Consider the following 27,425-nt stretch of genomic DNA (forward strand, 5'->3'; position numbering starts at 1 on the left):
CATGAACATATCTAATTATTTTTTGAACCGAGTTTATATTTTTGGCCTTCACAACATCCCCTGGCGAGGAGTTCCACAGGTTGACTGTGTGTCGTGTGAAGAAATACTTCCTTATGCTTGTTTTAAACCTGCTGCCTATTAATTTCATTGGGTGACATCTGGTTCTTGTGATATGTGAAGGGGTAAATAACACTTCCCTGTTCATTTTCTCCACACCGCTCATGATTTGATAGACTTCTATCATATCCCTCCTTAGTCATCTCTTTTCTAAAATGAACAATCCCAGACTTTTTACTCTCTCCTCATACAGAGACTGTTCCATATCCATAATCATTTTTGTTGCCCTTCTCTGTACCTTTTCCAATTCTAATGTATCTTTTTTAAATGGGGCAACCAGAACTACACGCAGTATTCCAGGTGTGGGCGTACCATGGATTTATATAGTGGCATTATGATGTTTCGTGTCTATTATTTATCCTTTTGCTAATAGTTCCTAACATGGTTAGCTTTTCTCACTGCCCCAGCGCACTGAACATACGTTTTCAGAGTACTGTCCACGAGGACTCCAAGAGCTCTTTCTGGAGAGGCAGCAGCAAATTTAGATCCCGTCATTTTGTACGTATAGTTGGGATGAGGGTTCCCAATGTGCGTTACTTTGCATTTATCGACACTGAATTTCATCATTTGGTTGCCCAGTCACCCAGTTTTGTGAGATCCCTTTGTAACTCTTCACAGTCAGTTTTGGCTTTAACTGTCTTGACTAATGGGCGGAAAACTGGATCATGGTTTCTGACCGAGTTACAAAATTAGCAGATGAAGGGTGAGGCAGGAGATTCAATATACATACTGAGCAGTTGATACAATGCGACAGCAAATCTTGCTTGAAGCATTCATTTCAATCAGCTTGGATAGCAATGTCTCACGGACTGAAAACTGGCCCCAGGTAGCGATCAATGTCTCTATATATTGCGGAGAGGTGTCTGTGTTGGGGTACTGCAGGGTGTTGTCACACGTTTTATCTAACATGGGTAAACTGCATTAATTCCATGAGCAGGAGGTGATGCAAATATCAAGTAAAGGCTGAGGAAACAATACCGGGGATACAAGATGTTAGGAATATGGGCAGGAGAATAAAAATGAGATTCAACTTGCCGAAGTTGCAAGTTAGTACATCTGGGGAAAATAATCTAACATGCATTCAATGAGAGAGCGGTGGAGCAGCAGCAGTAAGTAACGTTCTAAGGGCTTGTCTACACTACCCGCCGGATTGGCAGACAGTGATCGATGCAGCAGTGGTCGATTTATAATGTCTAGTATAGACGCGATAAAATCGACCGCTGAGCACTCTCCCGTTGACTCTGGTATTCCACCAGAATGAGGAGCGCAAGCTGAGTCGACGGGAGAGTGTCAGCTGTCGGTTTACCGCAGTGAGGACACCGCCATAAGTAGATCTAAGTACGTCGACTTCAGCTATGCTATTCACGTAGCTGAAGGTGCGTATCTTAGATCGATCCCGCGTGGTAGTGTAGACAAGCCCTATGGGAGTAACAGTAGTGAACAAACAGGGCAGGAACCTGCAATGCAATACAGCAGCACAAAAAGAGAGCATGATTCGGGATTACTTAAGAGGTAGTAACATGCTATGGACAAGAGACACAAAATGTTTCTCTCTCCAAGTAGGAATGGACAAACTGGATCAGACCGATCTACCTCGGTGGTTTTCAACCTGTGGTCTACGGACCCCCAGAGGTTCACCGACTGTCTAAGATTTTCAAAGAGGTGCACACTTCCATTCGAAATTTTTTAGGGAGTCCGCAAATGAAAAAAGATGGAAAACCACTGACCTATCTAATGTCCTCTCTGTCGCAGAGGCCCATGTTGGATTCTCCAGTGGCAGGCACATCCACCCGTAGTACACTTAATGGTGCGTCACTACATAACGAAGGGCAGAGGGTGGGGAAGCAACTTCTTCCACAGTAGGTGGTGAGATATTATAGAGTCTCGATAGAGACTCACTGAAGTAGGTGGTGTACGAATCCAAATCCCCTGCTCCAAAGAGCTTTCAGTCTAAATAGACAAGACAAAGGGTGAGTGGGGAAACCAGTCCGAGGTCACTCAGGAGGGCAAAGAGCCGAGAATAGAACCTGGATCTTCTGACACCAAGTTCAACAGCCCGTCCACTGGACCACATAAGAGGATCATCTTTGCTTTGAAGAACAAGGATCGTCAAGCCTTATAATTCCATTCTGCAGTAGCTACTCCCAACCATAAAAACGCACGGTCTTCCTCAGTATCCTGGAGCAGCGAGTTTCATGACCCCAGTGAGAGCAAACCTATAATAGTTTTGCAGATTGTATTTGACACCTCCAGGCCGGCCAGCCAGATATTGGCTTCAGCATGTTAGACACGCCATGGAATGCTTTCCTAAGGAAAGTGGTAGGATCCCATTCACGTGGAACAAGAATGGGCAAAACGTTAGAGAAAATACTACATGGGAGAGATCCGCGTTGGATTGTATATTCGAAGATGAGACAGAAAATACTTCTCAGCAGGAGCTCTTGCTCACCCGACACCTCATGCACAGCTGTTTAGTAGAAACAAGAAAGGACTTTCCAAGATTTGGAAAGCGTTCAAAGAGCATAAGGATCTTCGCTCTGTTAAAACTTACCCTCCCTTGGCTTTCGCAGATCCTTGCTCTCATCCCATCTCTCCAGTGGCCCCGAGAGCATCTCTCATCAGGTCCTCTCTCACACCACATGTCAGTCTCACAGGGGTCTGTCCTAGCCTCTCAATGGGCAACTGCATATGTTCTTGCAGCTAAAACCATCATGTACTGATGCAGGGGCGGCTCTAGGTTTTTGGCCGCCCCAAGCAGTCATGCCCGGGAGGCGCCCCCGAGCCGCGGGAGCAGCGGACCTCCCGCGGGCATGACTGCAGAGGGTCCGCTGGTCGCGCGGCTCGGCTGGACCTCCCGCAGCTGCGGGCGGTTCGCAGGTCTGGCGGCTCCGGTTGAGCTGCCGCAGGCATGCCTGCGGGAGGTCCAGCCGAGCCGCGGGACCAGCGAACCGTCCGCAGTCATGCCTGCGGGAGGTCCACTGGAGCCGCCGGCCGAGCGTCCCCTCCGCAGTCATGCCTGCGGCAGGTCCGCTGCTCCCGGGGCTCCGGTGGACCTCCCGCAGGCATGACTGCGGCAGGTCCGCCGGCCCAGCCTGCCGCCCCCCCGGGAAAGGGCCGCCCCAGGCGGGTGCTTGCCCCGCTGGGCTCTGGAGCCGGCCCTGTACTGATGACTCTCTGCTCTGCCTTTCTTCTCCTGACCCAATTCCCTTAATCCAATCCTACCTCTCAACCTGTCTCTGACATCTCCTCTTAGATGGGGAGATGCTATCAGCTTAAAGTTGACGTAAACAAAAGTAAACTCCTGAACCAACTCCTGAAACTCCTCTGAAACCCCTGACACTCCTCGGTTCCCCATCACCATGATCTTTCCTGTACTTACCCGGGACTGTCCAGTAAACAGGGTATGGCGAAATCTAGCAGCCACGTTGCCAGCTGACCTGATTAGACTCTACAGTCTTGTGCTTAAGACACGGGTTTAAGACTCTGAAGAGCTGGATTCAATTCCCAGACCCACAGGCTGTGGGGTGTTAGGGTGCTGAACCCCAAGGGTTCACACAGTTCCGCAGTGGCAGGCCCGTGGCCTTCATGACTCAACACAGGGCCTTTGGGCACCAGCAATCCCGGTCTCTGACCGTGGCTCCCTGCGATGAATCCAGCCAAAGCCAAGATTTCCGTTGGAGACTTTTACTGTAGCCTTCAGGGCGCAATGCTCTCAAGTGAGTATTTGCAGCGACAGCTTTTTGAAAACAAGGTGGGAATTCATTAGTCACCTGGCTATAGAATCTGACAGGCCTTCTTAGGTTAGCAAAGAGAGGCAAGGGTTAAGCGACAGTCCATCCTGGCCAAACCAATGCAACCAGCCAGCCAAGCTGTGACAGCCTCCATGGCTCTGACTCTCTCTCTCAGTCCCAGGTGCCAGCCCTGTCTCTCCAAATTCCAACCACCTGACCCCTTTCTCCTTTGTTCCCCAGCTGAGTTCACACGTTCCATCTGCCTGCGTGTCCTGCTCTTCGGCGTTGGTTGTTTGGTCCTTGGGGGTCTCGAGGTCTTTCTGGGTCCACAATGGGTCAGTTTCAACTGGCTCTTTAGTGACTCATTTATGCCACCCCAGACAGCTAAGCAACGCACAGACCTCATCACCCTGCTCTGCTCCAAGCGCGGAGTTAACCCTTTTGCACCCACTGGAGAAAGTACAAAGTATGGAAGGAAACTGAGGCGCGAAAGTCTTCATGAAAACATTACAGGAAATTCACCCTTTGTCACACTGGGGCAAGTCACTTAATCTCTTTGGGCTTGACCCAAGTCAAGGGGAATCTTTCCCTTGACCTCAACAGGCTTGGATCACACCCCCTGTGCCTTGACTCTCCAACTGTAAAACGGGGTTCTCTCTTTCTCCTACCCTTTGCCTGACTTGCCTATTTTGATGGTAAGCGCTCCTGGGCGGGGCCTGTTTCTTGCACTGTGTTTGTACTGCACCCAGCACAACCGGGCCCTCGCAGTGGATGTCAAGGTTCTACTGTACTAGAAACAACGGGTATCAAGTGGGGTTGCATGAGGACACCTGGACTTTGCACGAGGACACCTGGACTTTGCACAGTGGAGTTTGCCATTAACACCAGCTCGTCCGTCGGCCCAGGATAAACTCCAAAATGGATCGCTGGTGGAGCAAGGCCCAGTTTTTTAACAAACAGCCCCCTCCCAACAATCAAATCTCAAGGCTTCCTTGCAGGCAGGTTACTGAAGAGCCAGTGGAACAGGGGCATCTTCACCCTGCTCAGTCAGGCGCCGTCGTGAGGGTAACTGAGTTAGTCTTTGCAGCAGCACTTTCTAGGCCCTAGGTGATGGGACTTTTCAAGGAGCTGATCTATCTGCCTGAAACGTCCAGCCGACTTCATCTGCCTGAGTGTTTGTTAGACCTTGGAGTGGGGGGAGTGGGAAGAGCAGCGATTCACCCATTTCAAAGCTGCTCCCGCTCACCTCTCCCTCCGCGAACAGAAAAGGCTCTAACCGTATCAAGAGAGCCACAAGCTCAGTAGCAGAAATCATCCCACGGGCAAAGATTCCGTTCTTGGATTCCTTTATCTCTCCGAGACAATCAACCTTCAGCCAGAGGAGTCGAACCTTAAAACCCCATAACTCAATTTAACGTAGTGCTAAAGTTTGGGGGAATATTTGTCAGTGCCGGCGCTGATACAATCAGTCTGAGGGCCCTAGAACAAAGAGCAGCGGGTGAAGAGCGTGTCACCTCGCTACACATTCGTTTCCTTGATGAACAAGGAGCTATTAGCCAGAGCGAAAGCATTATCTAGGTGAAGGATGATACTGATTGTTTTAGCTACTCCTCTTGCAAACACAGACGAGAGCATAAGGTCCCGGTGGCTTTTTGAAAGTCCCTGGTTGTGTTTCCCCCAGAACGTGTGTGTCTGCGTATGTACAGCTACCCTTCAAGAGCGAGCCAAGATCAATTCGAGGCTCAGCTCGCTTCCAACCACCATGGCCCTCCTGGGGCTGAACGGTTGAAGTTGGACTATTTTGAAAACAAGTTCATCACCGTGAGCCTCTAACAAAGCGACTCGAAGACGTGCACAAATGGCCTCATGCAAAATGACAATGACAAAACATCCAGCAGATCCTATTTGCTTAAGCAACCCCCCGGCAGGTACAATAGCTACAGGAGGAAGCTTGCTGGATCGAGTTGTCCTTTGGTTCCTTGTGTTTAAGTGGAGAGACTCGATTGAGAGAAATAGAAGGAAAAAACAAAACAAAACACAGGTACAATTCCCCTCACCCCCGTCTCCCTGCCGCTGACATCAGCCCTTCAAAGCATCTGACTTCAAAATTAATTAGATTTGTTACAAACTACTCCGATTCCCAGGACAAGTCTGCACTACCGCTTAAGTCCATCTAACTTACGTCGCTCAGGGCACGGCGCACCCACCGGCAGCCAGCTCCCCTCCCTTCCCCCCAGTGCCTCCCACCCGCCAGCGGCCCCACCAATCAATTTCTCCCCCTCCCTCCCAGCGCCTCCCGCCATCAGCTGTTCTGCGGCGTGCAGGAGGCGCTGTGGGGTGGGGGAGGAGACGGAGGAATGGGGTGGAACTGGGCAGGAAGAGATGGGGAAGAGGTAGGGCGGGTGTAGGGGAAGGGGTGAGTGGGGGCCGGGCCCGGGGCTGAGCGGGGGTTGATCACCCTCATGAGAAGCTGGTGCCTGTGGCTCAGGGATTAGGCGGGGGACACACACCCTGAGCGACACAAGTTACAACAACCTAAGCTCTGTCTGCACCGGCGCTATGCCAACGGGAGAGCGCTCTCTGGTCAGCATAGAGCATCTTCCCCAGACACGCTACAGCAGTGCCCCCTCTCCCCCGTCGATGCAGCTGTAGCACATCTGGCAACCTGCCCCCAGCGTTCCAAGGGTCTTCAGACTGTAAGCTCGTCAGGGCAGCGCCTGGGTTTATTTCTGAGCATTGCACAGTGCAGAGAACACCATTCAAGTGCAAGAGTAATGACCATTGCACATATATTCTCCATTGCCCCAGTTCCACAAAGCACATGCTGAAGTCCCACGGACTCGAATGGGATTTAAGCATGTGCTGAAGTGCTTTGCTGAACAGGGGCTTTTATCGGTGCCTACATCATTTCATCTAATAGTAAATCTAGACGTTCAGGGCTTGTTAAATGGTTAGCACCTGATCCTGCAAACAGATACCACATGTGCTGAACTTCACTCATACAAGCCTGCTCATGTGAGTAGAGTTATGCACGTGCTTCAGTACTGGCAGGCAATGCTTAAAGTGATTCGAAAAAAAGGTGTGTGTGGGGGGGAGAGAGGGGGTATCAGTCTGGAAGCAGAAGCTTTAGTAAGAAAGATTGAGCTGTGTTGCTGATGCACTAGTTTTATTTATTTATTTTGCTGGTCCTGCAACCCCTTATGATCTGCGTCACAGCTGCCCCCCACCCCCAACTTTAAGCTCTGTTTGCCGGATCAGGCTATTTTCCCCGTAAGCATCATTCCAGATCTCTTCACAGGAGTCCTTCATACCAACTAGGGGCTTGTCCACACTGGATTTTTTTTTTTTTGCCACTTCAAAAACTCCTACTGTAGACATGCTCCACCAATGTAAAAACTGGACTTGCACGTTGGTTTCAAACAAAAACCACAGATACAGATATATCTGTTCTACATATGAGTTCTGCATGCACAGGCTGAAAGCACACACACACACACAAATTCTTATTGTGCTTATGCATTTATATAAATTTTTTAATCCTAGGGCTTTTTCGCATACAAGTAATTAAGAAATAAACAAAAACCAAATCTGTCTCTACAGCCTGTATTTGCAAATTTCTAGTAAATATCACAGGGCATCCTTTGCCCTTTGGTCCCATTAACGAATTCTGCATGCACAGACTGAAAGAAAGATAAATCTTTTTATGCTTGGAAACGGGGGGGGAGGGGTGCTAGTTAAATCTTTCCTGGATTTTCAATAACCTTGTGAGAAGTAACCCGAGCCTGATCGCTACAGATGCCAAGTGCTTTCAACTGCCCACTGGCTTCACGTTAAGCATGTGCTTTCCTGAATCCAGGCCATAATGCTAGTGAGAAGTCTTGGGATGATAGCCCTGGAAGTTTACATCCACTGTATAGCCAAAAGACAGACAGACCCCTCCAACCTTGACCTTGAGGTTCCAGCTGAATTAGGTTCCAATTTTTTAAAAACTGGAATTTACTGGAAACACCATGAAGTCCTGTAATATAGGAAGCTTTAACCATTTATTATTCAAAAGCAGGCGAAATGCAAATTCCAACCATTTTGTTAACTTATATTTTCCCTTCTACTGGGCAGCATTCAGAGACACAAAGCATTTATCCCTTACATTTACATATTCATGAATAAAAAGACCTTTAGGAAGAGGGTGTGTAAGTTATCCCAGCCCCCCCCCCCCAGGCAACAGTAACTTGCGCACTGATAATTCACGTGTGTTTGACATGGCAAACATGCAATTTGCCACAAGAGAAAGCTCAATCTTTTGCTTTGACAGCTGCCACATCACAGGAGAATAAGCTACATGATGCAGCAGCTCCTTAAAGGAACATGCACAGACTCACGCTCGCTCTAAAAATTTGAGGGATCAGTGCATTTCCCTATTTTTCAATTAATTTTAAACAGTGCTGACCTTTCAGTTTTTCTCTCTATTTTAAATAAAACAAGGCTTCGGTGAAAGCAGCCTTGCAAAGAAATCATGGACATTTAGCCTAGCTACATAAATCCATTCACCTGGTCTTACCATGATAATAAATTAAAAAAAAAAAAAAGTGCTGGTCCAGGAACTGCTCCTATGTAAACTCACTGTTTAAGCTACTACGAGGAAAACCAACATTTGCCTAACAACTTTTACATGACAAATCAAGCTCCGCAATTATTCAAACGACTCCAGCTCATATTTGCTTCAGCAGGTGTCTAGGGAACCGCACACAAAACTGAACCTTGAAGAAAATTGTCCCAACGGTACAGCTAAATCCATAAAATTGTTAGTGCAAGAATCTTTAGTTTTAGTAAACACTGACACCCTGAAGATTTGAGGGAGTCTTTTTCCAAAGCCCAGGATGCCAGGGCAGCAAAATTCAGATCCGGAATCAGCCATGTTGCCAACTGTCGCAATTTTACTAAGAGTTTCATTATATTTGACATTATTCTTAAAATCCCAGCTCCCGGAGACATGCAATTAAATGAGACGCTCAGCTTCCTTTTACATTTTAGAAAGAGTTTCTGGCTTTGATGTTTGTGAATCCTACAAGGGCACGGAAACCAGAAGGGAAATAAAGAGAACCCCAAACTTCTTATTTTGGCTTACAAATCATGATTTTTAAGCCAATCTCATCCTCTTTGAATACCTGGAGGTTGGCAACACTAGAAACAAACACTCCAAAAGATCGGTGGCGTTTTGATGTGGGAGTTGGGTCCAGCTCTTAGTGTGAAGAAGAATCACCAAGTCCCTCGGACAGCGTAAGGGGGAAGCCTATTTACACCGTCAAAGTGGTACAGAGGGGTCTTAACGTAAAGGAGCATCAGAGTTTATTAAAAATCAGTGCTAGCTTGACATGTTTCAAGCACTTTACAATGAAAGCCCAACTTTCAACCTGGATTGCGGAAAACCGTAACAGAATGCTCTCCCTAGGTACTAGGTTCTGGCTCTTACACCTTCCATTACCATAGTACTTGCGGGGTTTTTTTAAAAGTAAAAACAACTAACCCTCTCTCTTTAGCTATTCAGGGCCAAGTTGCAAAGAGAAATCTCAAACTAGCCTCTAACGTACTCCAACTAAGCCCACCGTTCTGAGGGTGAAATCTACTGCTGTCACAAACGACAGGATTAACACAGCCATCTGACCTGCCGGTGCAAACTGCACCCCTCGGTGAGGCAGAATTTCGATGGCTAAGTAACTATCACTTGTGCCCGTGATTTATGACACCTGTCAGATCTCAAATACAAAGCTGAGGGGGTTTATTTTGAAAACGCAGCCCTACTCTATTTACAGATGACTTTTAAAACAGACAAGTTTTAAAGTTGAAAACTTGGCAGTTGTAGCCTCATGGTTCCTTGCTCTCTAGGAGCATCTGCCTAGGTTGCAACATTGTTTCATCCATTTCTGGCAGCCTCTCTGGGATTCAACCGAACGAATTAATTCTCAATAGAAAGGTGAGCTAAGTCACTCCATGTAAAATATGGTTGAACCTTTTGACCAGAGAGGTGAGTGACCTAGGAACCTATTTGTACAACGTCAGAGACATTAACAGCATTAAGCTCAACAGTTCTCATGTTAGAGGTGATAAAAAGGGAGAATATAAGCTCTGTAGCTTTAACGGTACATGAACTCCTTACAAACTGCCAAACAGCACTGGAAAACATCTGTTTATTTCTGCAAGTACTTTGTTGCCCTAATAATGGGCCTGATCCTGTGATCCCTACTTTGGCAAAACTCACACTGAAATGCCGATGTGGATCTGCTGGAGCAAGGACCGCAGGATCAGGTCCGATGTTATGGAAATGATAGATCTGCATTTTAACCTGCTCATTTCCTGGCCTTGCATACACAAGGCTCAACATCAAAAGGAAACTGACCAAGTGGAACTTTCTGTGTCAATTGCACTTGACAAGAAATCACATTTCCAGAACCTTTCACACTCTGTTTCAAAAGTACATCAACAGCAAGTTTATAATAACCCTTTCAAAGCAACAAAGAGGCTTTCCAGACCTTTGGAGGCCTGACGGATAATTGTTTCTGCCACCAGCCCACAAGAAAGATGTAAAGCTTTGGAGTATTCATGCACAAAGTTTTAACACACACCTGTGGACTTGCTCTGTGGTGGCGCTGAGAACCCCCACCCTCAGATGAAGTCCACTAGGGCTGCAGATGCTCAGCACCTCTTGGGGGGGGGCGGGCGGGGAACCAGGCTCCTCTTTTGCAAAAGAATCTCAGGCTCTCCCTTCAGGTATACACCTGAAATTCAATCGGAGTTGCTTGCCTAACTCCCTTCAGTCCCTTTAAAAATCCACATCTAGAACAAACTGCAGGCCGGGTTCTAAACTCCGTAACACCGGTGGAATAACCCTACTGAAATCAATGGACCCGCTCCAAGATTTACACTCGTTCAACTGAGGTGAGAGTCTGGTCAAATAACTATCACCTTAAAAAAAAAAGGGACAACAATTAACATTTTTGGTGTGGAAAATATTTGTCTGCTCATCACATTCATTAGAACAGGAAGAGACACTACAAAAGACACTGATTTGCAAAGCTCGCTTTGTGGTCCTTTGTTATTTATCTATACCATAATATTGGGCCAAGTTCATTGCTGGTATAAGCCTGCTGAACTCAAAAGGAGTGACACCAGAGATGAACTGTTTCTCATGTTGCCTGAACACTGTTTTTCCTTTACATTATAACTCCTAAAAAAAAAAAAAAAAAAAACAGCAAACAACCCACAACAACTCAGATTGAAGTTTGGGGTGGGTTGATGTGGGGGCTGCCTTTCAATAAGATCACACTGCAATAAGCAACCCTGGTTTATTCCATAGCCCATTATTTGCATCCACAGCTCAGACCGATTTCTGGAATTTTGAGTTTAATAGCGACCACAAAACACGCGCACACACACAGTTATTTTCTTTCACCACAAGAGGGGGCTGCAGAACTCTCATCTTTTTTTGTGATCCACAAAACCCCCCCAGTTAACCGCTGCTTCATAGTCAACTACAAGGCAAAGCATTAAGCGATTACTACACATATGTACGCCCACATGTGTCAAAACAAAGATGCATGCCTATCCAAATACCAGACACACATGTCCATGTGCCTCTTAAAATCTGCTTACATGCTGGATTTTTTTAAACAAGTCAACCCACTTCCATAGAGAGGTTCCACAGTTTAGAAAACATTAAAAAAAAAAAGTAGAAAATATGGAAACAGAACGGATGCAAGGACTGGAAAAGGAGACACACAAGAAACGGCTAAGGGAGCTAAACATATATAAATTAGAACAGCAAACACACCAGGGACAAGCACACAGGGGCTCAAAATACCCTCAAAGAGGAAACAATGTAAATGAAAGGAATTATTCAGGGGCCAGAATTCACCTGTGTGCAGAAAGCCATCAAAAGGCCTACAGTGACTGAACAAAAAGAGTCAATGAACTTCTAAAAGAGAACGGACAATTTGCCGCTGGATTCCAAGGAGCGTTCTCCAGGGTCTCCTTTCTGAGGAGGATGACTCACAAGCAGAAATTGCTGCCTATCCCTCCCCAGACCTCCTTGCAATTTTGTATCTCACAAGGTAATGGAAATCAGAGGGAGAATTCCCTGCAGTAGGCGAAGGGCTGGCAAAAGTGCCACCAGAGAAAAACTGGTTTGTCAACAGAGGAAACTAGTTAAAAGACTTAAAAAAAAAATTTTAAAAACTCTTGACTAGTACAATGGTGTGAATGAGACTATTCCCTGCAATGAGCTCTGCTCCCATGCAGAATCCCACTGAAGTCAATGGGCTCCAGGCAGGCCCAAGGGGCCACCCACACAAAGCAGTGTGGTCTAGCAGATAGTGCACCGGCTTGGGAATCAGGAGACCTGGAGTCTATTGATCAGCTTTGCCACCGATCTGCTGTGTGGCCTTGGCGAAGTCTCTTCCCCTCCCTGTGCTGTGGTTTTTCCTCCCATCCTTTGCTTTTCTATTTACATTGTAAGCCCTTTGAGGTAGGCACTGTCTCTTGGTATGTGAATGTATAGCACCTTAATCTCAGCTGGAACCTCTGGACACAACTGTAATAAAAAAAATAATAAATAAGATGGAGCTCATTTGCAGGACCAGTGCTTCATTAGTAAAAGCAGAATCCTGTTGGGCGTAGCAGGGATCTCCACAATACTTCTCATGCTCTTTTTTTGTTTTAAAACCCTGAGCTGTTGTCAACTTGCATTTTATTCCCCAAAATCCCAAGAGCAGCTACGACGTACTAAAGAATCAAAGTCAGCTGACAAACGTCATTTGTCAAAAATCAAAGCGATTTTGAAAGTTGCAGGTTAAAAAAAAGGCAGAGGAAGCTTTTTCAGAACTAAAAAAAAATAGAGCTGGGTTTTTGTTAAACAAAAAAACCACTAAAAACAAACAACCAGTTGTGTATTTAAACAAGGACATCATTTAGAATAAAGAGAAACAACTTGTAAATACGTTGGGCCAAATTTCTCTGCTAGTGTAAACTCAGTTAAAGTCAAGAGAGCGGTGATCACTTATATCAGCAGAGAAGATGCCCAACATGTAGAATTTATGTATAGGATGTTTTGCCATTACACACACACAAATATACATTCTATAAAGACATTTATATTCAGCATAATGTAAAAACAAGACCAGACGTGATATGAGAGGCACGGTAGTCCAGCGGATAAAGGTACGGCACTAGGCGTCAGGCTGAAATCTATTTCCCCAGTTTCATCACTGATTCGCCGTTTGACTTTGACTCACTTCCCTCCCTGGCCTCAGTTTCCCCACCTGTAAAACAAGGATACTCCTGCTTCCCCCACCATTTTAAAGCCCTGGGAGATGGAAGGATGAAAAGCAAGATAAATACTAAATATTAATGAGACATAAATGCATACCTCAAAGTTCTGGCATCTATTTAATTTACACTGAACTTAAAATTAAATTGCTGGACTCTGGCAAATGAAGTGAACTATCAGTCTGAAAAGAAAACATGTAAAAAAAAATCGTGAAGTGGTAGGAGTAGAATACATTACATGGAAAGTGTCTCCTCAGAAATACTTATCATTATAATAGTACTTAGCACTTATATAGTGCTTCACAGCCTCCGAGCGCTGTGCAAACATTAGCTTCTTAATCACTCATTAGGGATGATCCTATACAACACTGTCGTGGCTCATTGCATAAAGTCATCCCCAACTTGCAGAATTGCTTCTCCGATCCCGCTCCGTGTTCTGGAGAATAGAGAAGTTTAAAGGTTCCACAGCTCATTGGAAAGTTTGGTACAAGTGAGACTAGACAGCTCAGGAGGCAACAGCCAGAGGCACACTTCCCACCCCCTTCTCCACATTTGAGACTGGGAAGCAGAGGGACGACGCCAACACCACCGCTAAGCAGGAAGAACCTCCTGCCTTGATAGCCTCCAGTTAGCAAGTCTGGAACTGCAAGAAGAAGGGATGAGGTGGTCTTTAGTCGTCTACGCGGGGTTTGTGCCCCTGGGAATGCATCCTCCGATTGTTGCAAGAGGAGGCTAGAAGGTGCGCGGTGGCTACTAGGTCATGGAACGGTGGCAGTGCCACAGAGAAGAAGGTGGTCCTGGAATCAGCCAAGTCCAGAGCCTCCAGGGGTATGTCTACACGACAGGGGAAGACATGACCAATCCTGGTAGATGTGCCCATACTAGCTTTAATCTAGCTAGCACGGGCACCAATAGTAATGCAGACGTGGTGGCACAGGCTAGCAACCAAAGGACGTACCCAAGCTCCCCTGCAGGAGTGTACTTTGGTTGGTACCCCGTGCCGAAGCCCATGCTGCCACATCCACACTACCCTTGTTGCCCACGTGAGCCAGATTACAGCTACCTGTGCTACAATCACACTGTCACTCGCAGTGTAGACATACCCCGTTTGTCGGGTGAGCTATTCCCAGGTACGAACCACCCACCCTCGGTGTTTGACGAGAAGTGGTCTATAGTGATTTTGCATTACAGTTGCATCTAGGGCCCGTGGCAGCGAACCTCCCTGCCCAGGTCAAGAGGCTTGGGCTAGTGGGGCTTGCTGTTGATCAGGCTGGAGCTTGGTCTCTGAAGCCCACTCCCCTCTAGGCTTCAGAGCCCTTGCTGCAACTTCAAAGAGCTGTCTACACAGTTACTCAGTCTGGATGGGGAGGTTAGCCGCTGCAGGCAGTATAGACGTGACTCTAGCGGCCTCAATTGAGATCAGGGCCCCCATCACATTCGCTGTATTTGCACAGCGACTAGAGTTACTGCCCTGAAGAATTTATGGCCTAAATAGCCAAGACAAACCCAGTGTAAGAAAGGAAACAGGGGCACGGAAAGGTAAAGGGTCACATTTTCAAAAGTGCCTAAAGCCCATTTTCAATCGTGACTTCGGCTCTCAAGTCTCACTCAACGCCAATGGGACTTTGGAAGATTTCACCTGAAGCCACCTGCCCACAGTCACACAGCAAATCGGCGTCCAAAGTGGGACTAGAACACAGCATCCCCGGTCATAGTCCAGCATCCTAAGCAGCAGATTACGTTGCTTCCCAAATCCAGCCACCAATCCGCAGCCCTGCACTCTCCGGACAGAAGCAATCCGAGGTGTTGCAATACCACCCCCTTTAGAGATCCATAGAGACTCTACGCTTGGCGGTGTAACACTTAGCCATAGTCTTTAAGCAGCCCTGTTACCCCCCCGGGAAGCTGAGTAATTGCAACTCTCTATATATATCAAAAGAGGTTACCAAGGGATCTCCTTTGTATATTCCTGGTAAAGGCCTGGCAGGAGTCCCTTTTGACTGGCTCCAACTAGGTACATCAAGTCTGTCCCCAGGAGTCAGTGTAATTTCAAAACAGGATGTGGCACCACTAACATCGTCTTTACTCTCCTCCACATCCCGGAAAAGGCACGTGGGACAATGCCAACCTCTATGCAAAGTTACTGATCTAAAACAAGGGCCTTTGACAGTATTAACAAAAGGTACATTGTGGCAACTCCTCAAGACATACAGCTGCCCAGACAGGTGGGTGAGTCATCCATTTGTGCCACCTGGATACATTTGGAAGGCTCAATTGCAGCAGAGTCCTTCCTGGCCCCTCTCAGATCAGGCCACGGATCATGCGCCGTGGGGGTCCGCTCACCTATTTGCTAAGTTCACCAACAATTCACAGGCAAGGGTCTACATCCAATCGTTCGTGTCAGAGGGTGAAACTAAAAGAAAAAAAACACGCTCAACTTCTTACCCAAAAATATAAAACTGCTGCTGCTCTTGCTGCCCATGCTATGCAGGGAGTCCAAGAACAGATAACTCGCTCTAATGTAGCAGCAGTTAGTTTGGTCTCAATGCCAGCAACAACAACAAAAAAAATCCTCTTGCCATTCTCCACGTGGGCATCCCTGCACGAAGTCTGAAATGTTCAAGTGTCTGGAAGTTCCAGAGGTGGCAAATGTTTACATACCTCGGGAGAGTTATTTCAAATCATGCCCTTTACGGCTGCCCAAAAGCACCACCTCAAAGTTAGCAAAGCAACCCTCTCCTCCCCCCCGTTTGTGAACGCTTAATAAACATGCATTGCTCTTGTAATCATGAGCCTATGCCCAGGTCTTCACATCCTTCGATGCCCATTTAGTCTGGTATTCATTATCCACGTCGCATTCCCCTTCATCCACCCTGTATAAAGGTGTGTTTTATATCTAAAGGTAGAGCGTTTCTTAACACACACGATACCAACAGAACCTAAACTCCATGCCTTTTACTCATGATGGTGATCCTCTACAATTATTTGTGAGCTACTGAACCAACCCCGCCTTCCAGTCAATGTAATGAACCTGTTCATTTTATGACCCACGCCAGCAGAAGTTGCAGATAAGCAGAGCATCCCACATTGCACAACGAGGCTAATGCCACATACCACAGATGTTATCCGTGCTTATGAGCTCATCCCAAATAAAAGAGGATCGATTATCTTATGATGTGCAGGAAGGTGGAGGAGCAGAGAATGAAAGATCAGGAGGTGTGTGGGCAGATGGGAATGAAGCCCTGGAAAATTAAGCAGGAAGGAGAAACCGAAGAGGGTGAGAAAAATATTAGGGAGTTTAAGGAAGAGGAGGAAATGAGAGATCTGGAAAGAAGCCGATTTGCTGCATCAGGGGACCAAAAAAATCAATCAGCCTTCAGTGCGGTTACACCAGTGCACAGAGCTTTGATTTCAGTGGCATGTCACGTGTTTCTCACGGTTAAGCCGCCCACTCGCAAGCGGAGACACGTGTTACTGAAATTTTTACACAGGGGATGCTCCTGTGCAAAGAGTAATGCTCTACTACGGCTTCTGTATGGCCTCAAATGAATGCCTGCCCAGCCTTTGCATTACAGCTCGTCCCCGAAAGATCAGCCTGAAGCTTCTCTGCATTTCCCTGAAGAGGGGGCCCGAGATTTTCAAACATGACTAGCGAGTGCGGATGCCCAAACTGAGACATGCAAGGGGGCCTGATTTTCAGAAGGCAGGTGAAAGTGCTCAGCACTTTCGGAAGCTCAGGGCCCTTTAAGATGTCTCACATTGGGCAACCAAAAAGGAGGAGGCCCCCCAAAAATCACTCCAACTTTTGAAATCCATAGGCCACTGGGTCAAGTTCTGCTCTGCTACACCACTTGAAATCTGGAGCACAACAGAAGCAGTTTGGTTTTTAGTCATGCAACTGGTGTGTTGATTTGTCCCTTTCATTTTAGAAAGGTACCAAATTTATTCAGTAGAACTTACACAGGTTGATAAAGCAGCTAGTCCTCAACAGAGAGAGGATACCCATCAACAATGGCAGCATATAAAGTTAGAGAGGGAAGAGCGTGGAAAAACAGACCAGATTCAGGCTATCCCTCCAAACACTACACAACAAAGGACTGCGGGAAGTTGAGACGCTCTTACCGTCATCCTGGTAATCCGATGCAAGCGACGCATCTGACACAGTGGAAGGGACGAAACTCCAGCTCTGGTTGTCATCAAAGCTGTCCTGTCCGAAGTAAGCATCAGCCTGATCCCCTCCTGGAAAGGGAAGAGAAGAGGTGAAGAAGTGAACTGATTTTAGTGGAAACCAATACACACTCCTAGCCCCACCCCAACTCCTACAGCCTATGCTGGAAATTATTCCCTGCTGCTCCCAACTATCTTCCGGCCACTGCCAAATTCCAAAGGACTTCAGAAGACGCCAGATCAGACTGTGGGAACAAAGAGGTATATCCTCAGTTTGATGCATGCTGACATTTATGGGGACTGTGTGTGGGGGTGCATGCACCCCAAGGGCAGAGTATGCCCCAAAAGCATATGGCCCTGGTCCGGGAAGGTCTGTCTTGTAGCTAAAGACTGGGTGTCAAAATACCAGAGTTCTAGCCCCAGCTCTGCTATGGCCTCATTGCACCACATTTGGGAAAGTAAATTTTCCCCTTCAGGGCTTCAATTTCCCCATTTTACAGATGGGGATTATAGCACCTACCTCACAGGGATGTTTAGACCTTTAATGCTTATATATATAGAAGACTCTGAATCTCAAAGGAGGGGTGCTAGAAAAACGTAACACGTTATAGACCTACTACCCGTACTGGCAGAATACCATATGCAAAGGAACTGAAGCAAAATATTTGTGCGTGGGTGCAACAGAGTGCTGGTATATTAGGTTCTGTCAGAGTGAATTGTCCATTAGGGGCTTTGTTATTGCTGATGATTTTACATGGAAGGCTCCCAGATACCACGGTGATGGGCGGCAGTATAAAATTGTAAGATAGATGGTGCTATAATAGGCCTCTTTGTAGAAGGCAGATGCTGATAACCGCAGACAGAAGCTGAAGAGTCCCAGAAAAACACACACACACACACACACACACACACACACACAGAGTGTGTAAAAACACAGGACAAAAAGACAGCTGCACAAGTCATTCAACACACGCCAAACAATGAGAAGGAGGTTTTCAACTGATTTTAATATAAGCTCAAACACTAAATTGCTAAAAACAAGACCGTGTACATTTATCTCAGCAAACTATGGAGAGATTCGTGCCCGGTGATTTTACACCAAAGCAGTGAAACCGCATCGAGGGGTTTGGGAAGGAGAGGTGTGCGCACACGCACAAATCAGCAGCTGAAGAAAGAAAAAAATAAAATCACACGCCGCATTTATATGGCAATTTGTATTCCAATAATCCTCAAACACCCACAGGTCTCATCCCACATTTTCATAGATGGGGAAGCTGAGGCACGGAGAAATTCAGGTCAGAATTTTCCAAAGCGCTCAGCACCCACATTCAAGATGAGATTTTTAAGGGTGACCGGGTCCCTTTCAAACACCAAAATAAGGGGCCAATTCCCCTCCTTCTCCCCTCAAGAGAGAATGTAGCCTATTGGGTTCTGTGCTCTTTTGAAAACTTGACTCAGGAGTGTTGCACTGGGAGCTGAGCACTTTGGAACACCTGGGTACTTGGCACTTGAAAAACCACACTCTTGAAACTTTGACCCCACATCAGAAGGCATCAGCATCCCAGCTGGGATTAGAACTCAGGAGTTCCTGGCTCCCAGACCTTGCTCAATAATTGGAGATATACCAATCTCCTAGAGCTGGAAGGGACCTTGAAAGGTCATTGAGTCCAGCCCCCTGCCTTCGCTAGCAGGACCAATTTTTGCCCCAGATCCCTAAGTGGCCCCCTCAAGGATTGAACTCACAACCCTGGGTTTAGCAGGCCAATGCTCAAACCACTGAGCTATCCCTCCCTCCAAGATTCAGCCAAGAGCCCAGGAATGATTAGAAAACATGCCTTACGCAGTGTTAGCCTTGAGGAGCGCAATCTACTTCGCTTAACACAGAGAATGTTAAGGGGTGATTTGATCAAAGTCCATAAGTATCCACAAATATTTGATAATAGGCTTTTCAAGCCAAGCAAACAAAGGCATAAGGAGATGCAGTGGCTGGAAGCTGAAGCTAGACAGATTCAGACCGGAAATAAGCTCTACATTTTTAACAGTGCGGTAAATTAACCACTGGAACATTTTACCAAGGGTCGCGGTGCAGTCTTCATCACTGGCAACTTTTAAATCAAGACGGGATGTTTTTCTAAGAGATATGATCTAGTTCAAACTGGGATTTAATTCAGGGCAGCTCTATGGCCTGCGTTGTACAGGAGGTCAGACTAGACAATCACAGGGGTCCTTTCTGGCCTTAAATATCTAGGCAAACCCAATTCTTTTTCTATTTGCTATTAAGAGCTATAAAGTAGTATACAGTTGCTACATCTTTGGCCAGTCCTACTTCCTGACATACCTTCTGTCAGTCCTACATCTGCGTGTTTTCAAGGCTCAAATAGTGGCGAGCGAATTCAACACAGGGACCAAAATATACAACCCACAAATGCACAAGGATGCTGTCCTGCTTTTAGGGTTTGCAGTGTTTATTGGCTTTGAGAGAATAATACTCTACCAGGGAGAAACGGCATGACAGAGGTAGCAGGTCTCAGAACACAAACTGGTAGACTGTTTTAACTTTCCCATATACTGGCCAGACACTATACAGAGGTGGTGTGGTCTATCGGCTACAGGCAGGAGATTTCATTCTATTTCTAACCTGCCGCCAGTTCATTGGTTGACCTTGGGCAAGTCACTTTAGCATTCAGCTCCCCTGCGCTAACCCATTTTAGTACAGTGCTTCAGAACCCTGGGATAAGAAGGCACTACCGATACTCAAGTGTTAAATGAGAACGGGTTAAAAATTGCTACCGAGCAGCAACATCACGTCGTTCTAGGCACAGCACAACCGCTGAGAGTTTATTCTAACGAGAAATCTTCCTAAACACTGCGCTGCAGTGGAACAAAGCCGATGACTCACGTCACTGCAGAGACACGGTGAATATGCCACTACGGTTAAGCCCACGGATCTGTTAAAAGAATGGTTCCTTTCAGCCAAGCCAAAATACTCTATTTTTTTTAAAAAGGCTTTTGAAACAATTACCAAGGTAACAGGTGCTCGCTTATAATGAGATACAGGTGCAGCATCATTGTGATAACGAGCAAACTGTTTATGGTTTGCAAATACCGAGAGGCAGCGTAGCCGCGTGAGCGAGGCTCATTGGAAATGAGCGTACCATGCATCACTGCATCGGTGCAGTAAGCCATTTGCAAAAACAAGGGCTTCATCCGGATGCTTACTCACAGGGATAGGGATAGCTGGGAATGATGGGGTCTACTGGCATAAGGAAGGCCTGCATGCGTGAGCAAGGGCTGCAAGATCAGGCTCTGGGGCTGTCACAGGAAGACAGGGTTTTTTGCATAACGTTTAACAGACGTGTGTTGTATCCTGAGATATCATCCAGAGGTGGTGTTGCTAGACACACCTCATTCCTTGTTACGTTCACAAACAGGAATATACACCGCATGGGCAAACAGGGCCGAACCGCACAATTACAAATACGTTTGGGCTTATACAGCTGGACAGCGCCTACCCTAATGGGGTCCCGATCGCTAGCTGTGACCGTAATGCCAGCCAATAAAGACGCAAAGCCTGGCTTGCCTTTCATTTTAATGTCTCCTACTTTGTTTTTGAGAATAGTTTCACATCTTGTGTTGAGATTCAAAAGGACAAAACATACATCACTGCCTCGGGCGGGGGGAGGAGGCAGGATTTAAGCCACTTCCTCTTTCTGTTTGGATTTGCATTAGGAGAGTAAAGTTCTTGCACTTTAATTCACTTCTCCGTCGAGTTTATGGAGCAGCAACAGCTAGTTGAGTCCAAGCGGGGTGGGGGCGGGGGAAAAACAACCGTACAACTTGTCAGGGGCCAAGCTATTGTTCCTGAATGAAGCAAAAACTCATTAGCCTTTAATGAAGAAACAGGGAATAAAAACCAAATAGCACAGAAATCCCAGCAAATAATTACCATGCACCTGACACAGAGCGGCTCTATCTTTCTACCCAAACCCTCAGTAAAATTCCCCCACTCATCATGAGCAAAAGTAAGTCGGACTCGGAGGGAAAGAACAATAGGGACCCTGTGGGCTGTCGTTTCCCGCAGCCGGTCCCGTGGCGCAGCATTTCGCTGCGCTGAGTATACTTAATACTGTACCTTGCCTCCGATTCTTATTGGGGGTGAGCTGGGGAGAGAAAAGGAACAAATTGCACCAGCGATTAGCTGGCGTACGTTTTACACAGCGGCTGTGTCTTCTGCGGCAACACAAAGAGAGGCCCAAAGGTGTGATGGGGGATTAATGGAGAGATGGTTCTTTGTGCGTATTGATTCTAAGCAGACCGCGGTGGGGAAAGATCCTGTCTCCGGCAACTTGTAGCATCACCGGCGGGAGAGCGAACGGTGCTGGCAAGCTCTGATTGTGGAGGCCCCAGACAGACGCGTGTGTCAATTTGGGTTGCTGTCAATTATGTCGGGTCCCCGCTGGACAGCAGGCAGCCCTCACCTCGGCCTGGCATTTACCGAGCTGCAGTATCTGGCAGACCCTCCGGGCTCAGTGTGAACGAAGGTCGATAGGTTTTTAACTGGTCGTATTAAGACAGGCCCTGAAAGAGACGTGCATGATCGCACGCCCTGGGGCTGGACCGTGCACGGTGCGGGGACCGAAAGTACTGAGTGAACATGTGCAAAGTAAAAACAACAATGAGCAGGGAACATGGAGGGGCCCCACACAGTGTTAATAAAATGCTGCCTGGGAGTGGGACCGAGGCCTACATTAAGTGTCTAGCACCCCACAGCAAACTGTGTGCTCTAGTGGGCGAGAGGGTCCTGGACTGGAAGCCAGGAGACCTATATGCTGTCATCCAAGCTTTGGTCCATCTTGCTGAGCAACGTGGAGAAGAGCCTCTGTGCCTCGGTTTCCCTATCTGTAAAATGGGGGCAAGACTTGCCCTGCTTTGAGAGCGACAGACTAAAAGCACCGAGTGTTGCTGTTTAGACTTCAGGATTCAAGGCCTTGCTGGAGTGGGCCCAGGTGCAGAGAAATAATAAAAAAAAAAACAAAAACAGAGCAGAACCGGGGAGAGAAGTTTTTAAAGCTACACTAGTTTGAGGTATAAAAAGCCAAGCTGATGTCTTTTGGCACGTGTGGGAAGAGGAACAGGCTGATTTATCTTCTAAAGGCGTGAGAGGGTTTCCACAGTGAAAAACGCATTCACATCCACAGCAGATTGGTAAGGGAGTTCCGATTAAAGGCTGGTTTCCCCTTCAGTGAAGGTCTTTATCCATGTACCTGGAGTTTCATTAAGTGTCTTTTTAGGAGAGAAGAAAATCAAGACTCACCAAATTCTGTTTATGCTTTTATGATGGACTAGCACGCGCCAGAGGAAGTAAAAATCCCTGACTCCAGTTAATATTCAAGTGCTTGTAGGAAACAAAAATTCCTGCTTTAAAAACTAATGAGTCCTCCGGATCACGCTACAAATAAAGGTCTCTGATCCAAATCCCATCTGCCTTCATGCTCGACAGTGTTAATATCTCCAGATTTTCAGGGACTAATTTAGCCGTAATGCACTTCCCAAAGCAGAGCTGTGGAAATATCAATACGATGGCTTAATATCCCCTATTACAATCACTCCCCTAAATTATGGAGCCTCACGTGGAAATCCAGCAGCACAGATGCACCCACACATGTAAATGTTATTCACATGTAAATATATTATAGCTTCACAGTTGCAGTGCCGACGCTTAGGCTCAGTCGACATTGTCATTATAAATTATATACCTTTTTGAACACATTTATGTACTAGAAAATGTATGGCGTTTCCTACTCAACTTCTTAGAGGCTTCGGCAGCTCCTAAATACCCATTTGGATTTGCGTGGTTAGCTCTTCTGATTAATGTGTGAGTAGTGGAGGTCTGGTGTGGATTTTTTTTTTTTTATTGCTGAGATACACAATGCTGCTTTACACTTCTATTCACAGGCATTTCTGATGTGCTCGTGCCCACAGTGTCTAGGTGCGCGGCATAAAAACTGAAGGCTACGTTACATCTACCTGCAAATCTGGCCCTTATCGCTTCTTTGTCTATTGTAGATTAATCTGTAAGTCCCTTACAAATATTCCTCTTTTCTCCAGCCCGACCAATGACAGAGCTATTTAAGGATTTAATTAAATTCTAATAATTAGGACTTTTGAGATTGAGATCAGAACGCTTCATCCAGCTTGATAAATATTCTCATTTGCCAGATAGTGGAGAAGATGAGGCAGGCAGTTAAATAACTTACTTGAGGCAACACAGTTGAGCCAGTGGTGGACTAAAATCTGTGTGTCTCATCCTACCAACTGGACAGTAATGCCTCACTGTATTACAGTCAGATGCAACTCAAGACATCCCTCACACAGGATTTTGTGGGCCAGAAGCCTATTCAATCCAAGAGTAATTCTGTTCTTTTGGTACCCAGTTTGCTAATCACATGCAAATTAATGGACTACTAAAATGCCACTTACGTTTAAAACATCCAGAAAGTGGAAAAACACACTAACTTCGGACTTATTATTTTCCAGAATGTTCATTGCTACGATGCCTGGGAATTCTGTAACTGGAGGGCAGCCCTGCTGAATATTCATGAGGCAAGAGGTAACTCTTCCATGACTGATTTGCAGACTGTTAAGTGCTAGCCAATTAAAAAAAAAAAGTTCTCTCTTGTAGAATAGGTTCTTCCGTGCTGCAATGGTCATGTATGGCCAGTAGGGTGAGCTGCAGCGTGTAGCATCATCTTAGGTAGCAAAAAAGGAACCAATAATGGGGGTGGGGGAAAGCCAGTGGACAAGACTTTAACCCCTTCAGAGCCTGATTATGAATGCCAGGAAGTTTGTTGCTTTCTTTTAAAATCAGACAATGCAACAGTGATTGGGCACACTTCATAAAGCAAACTGTAGCCCTCCGAGGAGGAAATCCCAGCCCTGCATATGGGATACAAAATCCACTTCTGTTATCCGCCAACACCTCCAAATTAGAAGATTTACTGGATCAAAAGCTATTCTAGCGTTGCAAACTGAAACAGCGGAACATGGACAAAACAAAAATTTGACGCCAAGGCTCAGAACAGGCGGGGGTTAAAATTCTCTCTGTCACATGGCCAAGACACACGCTTGATGACTAAATAAAACCGATTGCTAAAACCTGGAAGTTATTGATTTGTCAGGTCTTCTCTTTCCGGTTTCCCACATGATCTCTCTCACGGCTTGTCTACACTTAAAATGCTACAGTGACACAGCTAAAGCACTTCAGCGTAGACACTACCTACACCGATAGGAGGGGTTCTCCCATCAGCGTAGGTAATCCACCTTGGTTTAACAACACTGCTCAGGGGTGTGGATTTTTTCACACATGCCTGAGTGACATAGCTGGGGCTGGCTTAACTTTTTAGCATAGGCCAGGCTTCATCCTCTACTGTCCCTGCAAATAGCATTAAGAAGTTTAATCTTGCTACAGGGATCTAGGGTGACCAGACAGCAAGTGTGAAAAATCGGGATGGGGTGGGGGGATAATAGGTGCCTACATAAGACAAAGCCCCAAATATCAGGACTGTCCCTATAAAATCGGAACATTTGGTCACCTTAATGGATGCTCAAATCAACCTTCCCATATTTGTTTGTTTGGGTATTTGTTTGTTTTTATACAAAAAAAATGCAGACAAGAAATTTGTAACTGCAGCCTTCATTTGCCAAGCTAATTAACTAAACATCCAGGGCAACTCTGTCACTGGACAAGGTTCGTTCCAACCAAATTCATGTCCTGATATGTTCCTGCCTGTCCATTCTCAAACACGGGGTGAAGCAAGAGGATATAGGGCCCAGATTACCAGAAGTCTCAGGGCATCATAATAAAAAACACCTCAATATCTGTACATCATCCTTCCACAAGCACAGATTGTTCCTCCAATTCCATTCCTCAGCTGAATTCCTCACTCGGTTTCCCCTCTCTTCTTCTTTCCCATTCCCCAGTTTCTTCCCCATAGCTCTTCTGATCTGCAACCTTTCACACCCTCCCCTAAAGCCAGTGCATACTCTGCCTCTCAAGTGAGTAGCAGTTCCACAGAACAGGGGACGCATGGCTCACATCAGCCATGCTAAGAAAGCATGAAACCCAGCAAAGCAGAAGATTCCCATGGGATATAATCAAATAAAACCAAGCAATTTTATTCTGCAGTTTATGACATGTTGAAGACACACATGAAGGGCAAAAAAAGAGTTCCAGGCAAACTAAATGGCTCAAACGGTCTTCTAATAATTTCGTATTTCTATCCACTAATAAATTACGCCCCACAACACTTTTAATAGGCATTATTCTCATTTTACAGACGGGAAACTGAGGCACAGGGGGTCAGGAATGACTTGCTCAAGGAGCGGGTACGTCTACACGGCGATAAAAAAAACCCGCCACCAAGTCTCGGAGCCTGGGTCAGCTGGCTTGGGTTGCAGGGCTATCAAATAGCAGTAGATGTTTGGGCTCACGCTGCAGCCCAAAGACCCGCACGAGTGGGCAAGGGTCCCAGAGCCAAGGCTTGAGCCCAAGCCTGAACATCTACCTTGCAACTTCATAGGCCTGCAGCCCAAGTCAGCTGACCCCAGGCCAACCACGCGTCTTTTATTGCAGCGCAGAGGTATTCTGGGTCAGCGGTAGAGTCGGGAACAGAACTCAAATCTCCTGACCCAGTACACAGACCGTGTTCCCTTCCCTTGAACCAAACTGCATTTTCCGGGTTCAGCTCATGAGACCTTTCTTACTTCTGTTTTTCCTTCCCTCTCTAGCTCACTGACTCCCCACCGCCTTCCTATGCTCTGTTCGGCATTCAGCACGCCCCACACTTTCAGAAGTGAGCCCAGTCAAATCAGTACTAGCCCCTGCACGGCTACCCAGAATGCTCGCATACTTGAGGATCTGGATGCCCCCAACTGGAAAGGGTAGGAGGCCAGTAATGCCGACAGCGCATGAAAAGGACCTCTCTGGAGAGAGACACTTCTGAGAGCTAGCACAAAACTAGAGACACTTGATTATTAGCAGCTAAATATGCCCAATGGCCTGTGACGGGATGTTAGATGGGGTGGGATCTGAGTTACTACGAAGAATTCTTTTCTGGGTGTCTGGCTGGTGAGTCTTGCCCACATGCTCGGGGTTTAACTGATCGCCATATTTGGGGTCGGGAAGGAATTTTCCTCCAGGGAAGATTGGCAGAGGCCCTGAAGGTTTTTCGCCTTCCTCTGCAGCGTGAGGCACGGGTCACTTGCAGGAGGATTCTCTGCACCTTGAGGTCTTTAAACCACCATTTGAGGACTTCAATAGCTCAGACATAGGTTAGGGGTTTCTTACAGGAGTGGGTGGGTGAGATTCTATGGCCTGCATTGTGTAGGAGGTCAGACTAGTTGATCATAACGGTCCCTTCTGACCTTAAAGTCTATGAGACCCGTCAACAGGTCCCATACGCCTTCCCACACCTCAACAAGCAGCTCATCTATGGATGCTGGCTTGGTTTGCCTTTTGGAAGAGGGTTTTATGGGGGAAGAGGGTGTAAAAAGAATTTTGGGAGGGGATTCCAGGTTTACCGTCACAATTTCCCTTCTTCTGCATCATCTTCAGTAACAACGGTTCTGCAGGCCAAATTATGCCTTGAGTTACATCCACGCAATGCCACCATTGTCAGTGTTTTGCCCTTAGCGGACACCTTCTTGGCTTAAAAAGGTTTGCTCGGACATTAACTGGATCTCCAATCAGAACTTAGTAAACAATTCTGACGATAACGCACAAGGAAGAGAATCCAGTTGGCTCTCCCATACGATGTTGGCTCTGCAAGGCTTCCAGGAATCAAAACCAACCTCTCTCTTAATAAAGTGGTAAGTATGACTGACGGCACATCGGGATCAGCTTTGTTACGTAATATGTCATACCGTCACCTAGGGCGAGGTCATCTGTAGGCCCTATTGTAATACAGACTATTCCATTGTCACTTTTCAGAGTAGAACCAAGCTTAGCCTTCAACAGGATGGGCTAGAAACAGAAAGCGACAGGGGTCGTGGGAGAGACCAAACAAAACCATCTCCCCCTGGAAGCAGAACACA

General features: G+C 46.5%; 1 protein-coding gene across 2 annotated transcripts in view; it reads right to left on the reverse strand.

The window, feature by feature from the left end:
* The window catches only part of SKAP1 (src kinase associated phosphoprotein 1), a 224,680-nt gene that overhangs the window by 163,959 nt on the left and 33,296 nt on the right, over nt 1-27,425 (reverse strand). For both annotated transcript variants that reach the window (XM_044999131.1, XM_044999130.1), the window contains exon 4: nt 17,289-17,405. In XM_044999131.1, coding sequence (XP_044855066.1) covers nt 17,289-17,405 — 117 coding nt within the window. The remainder of the gene's footprint in view (nt 1-17,288; nt 17,406-27,425) is intronic.

Source organism: Mauremys mutica, chromosome 25, assembly GCF_020497125.1.
Source record: "Mauremys mutica isolate MM-2020 ecotype Southern chromosome 25, ASM2049712v1, whole genome shotgun sequence".
Classification (NCBI taxonomy): Eukaryota; Metazoa; Chordata; order Testudines; family Geoemydidae; genus Mauremys; species Mauremys mutica.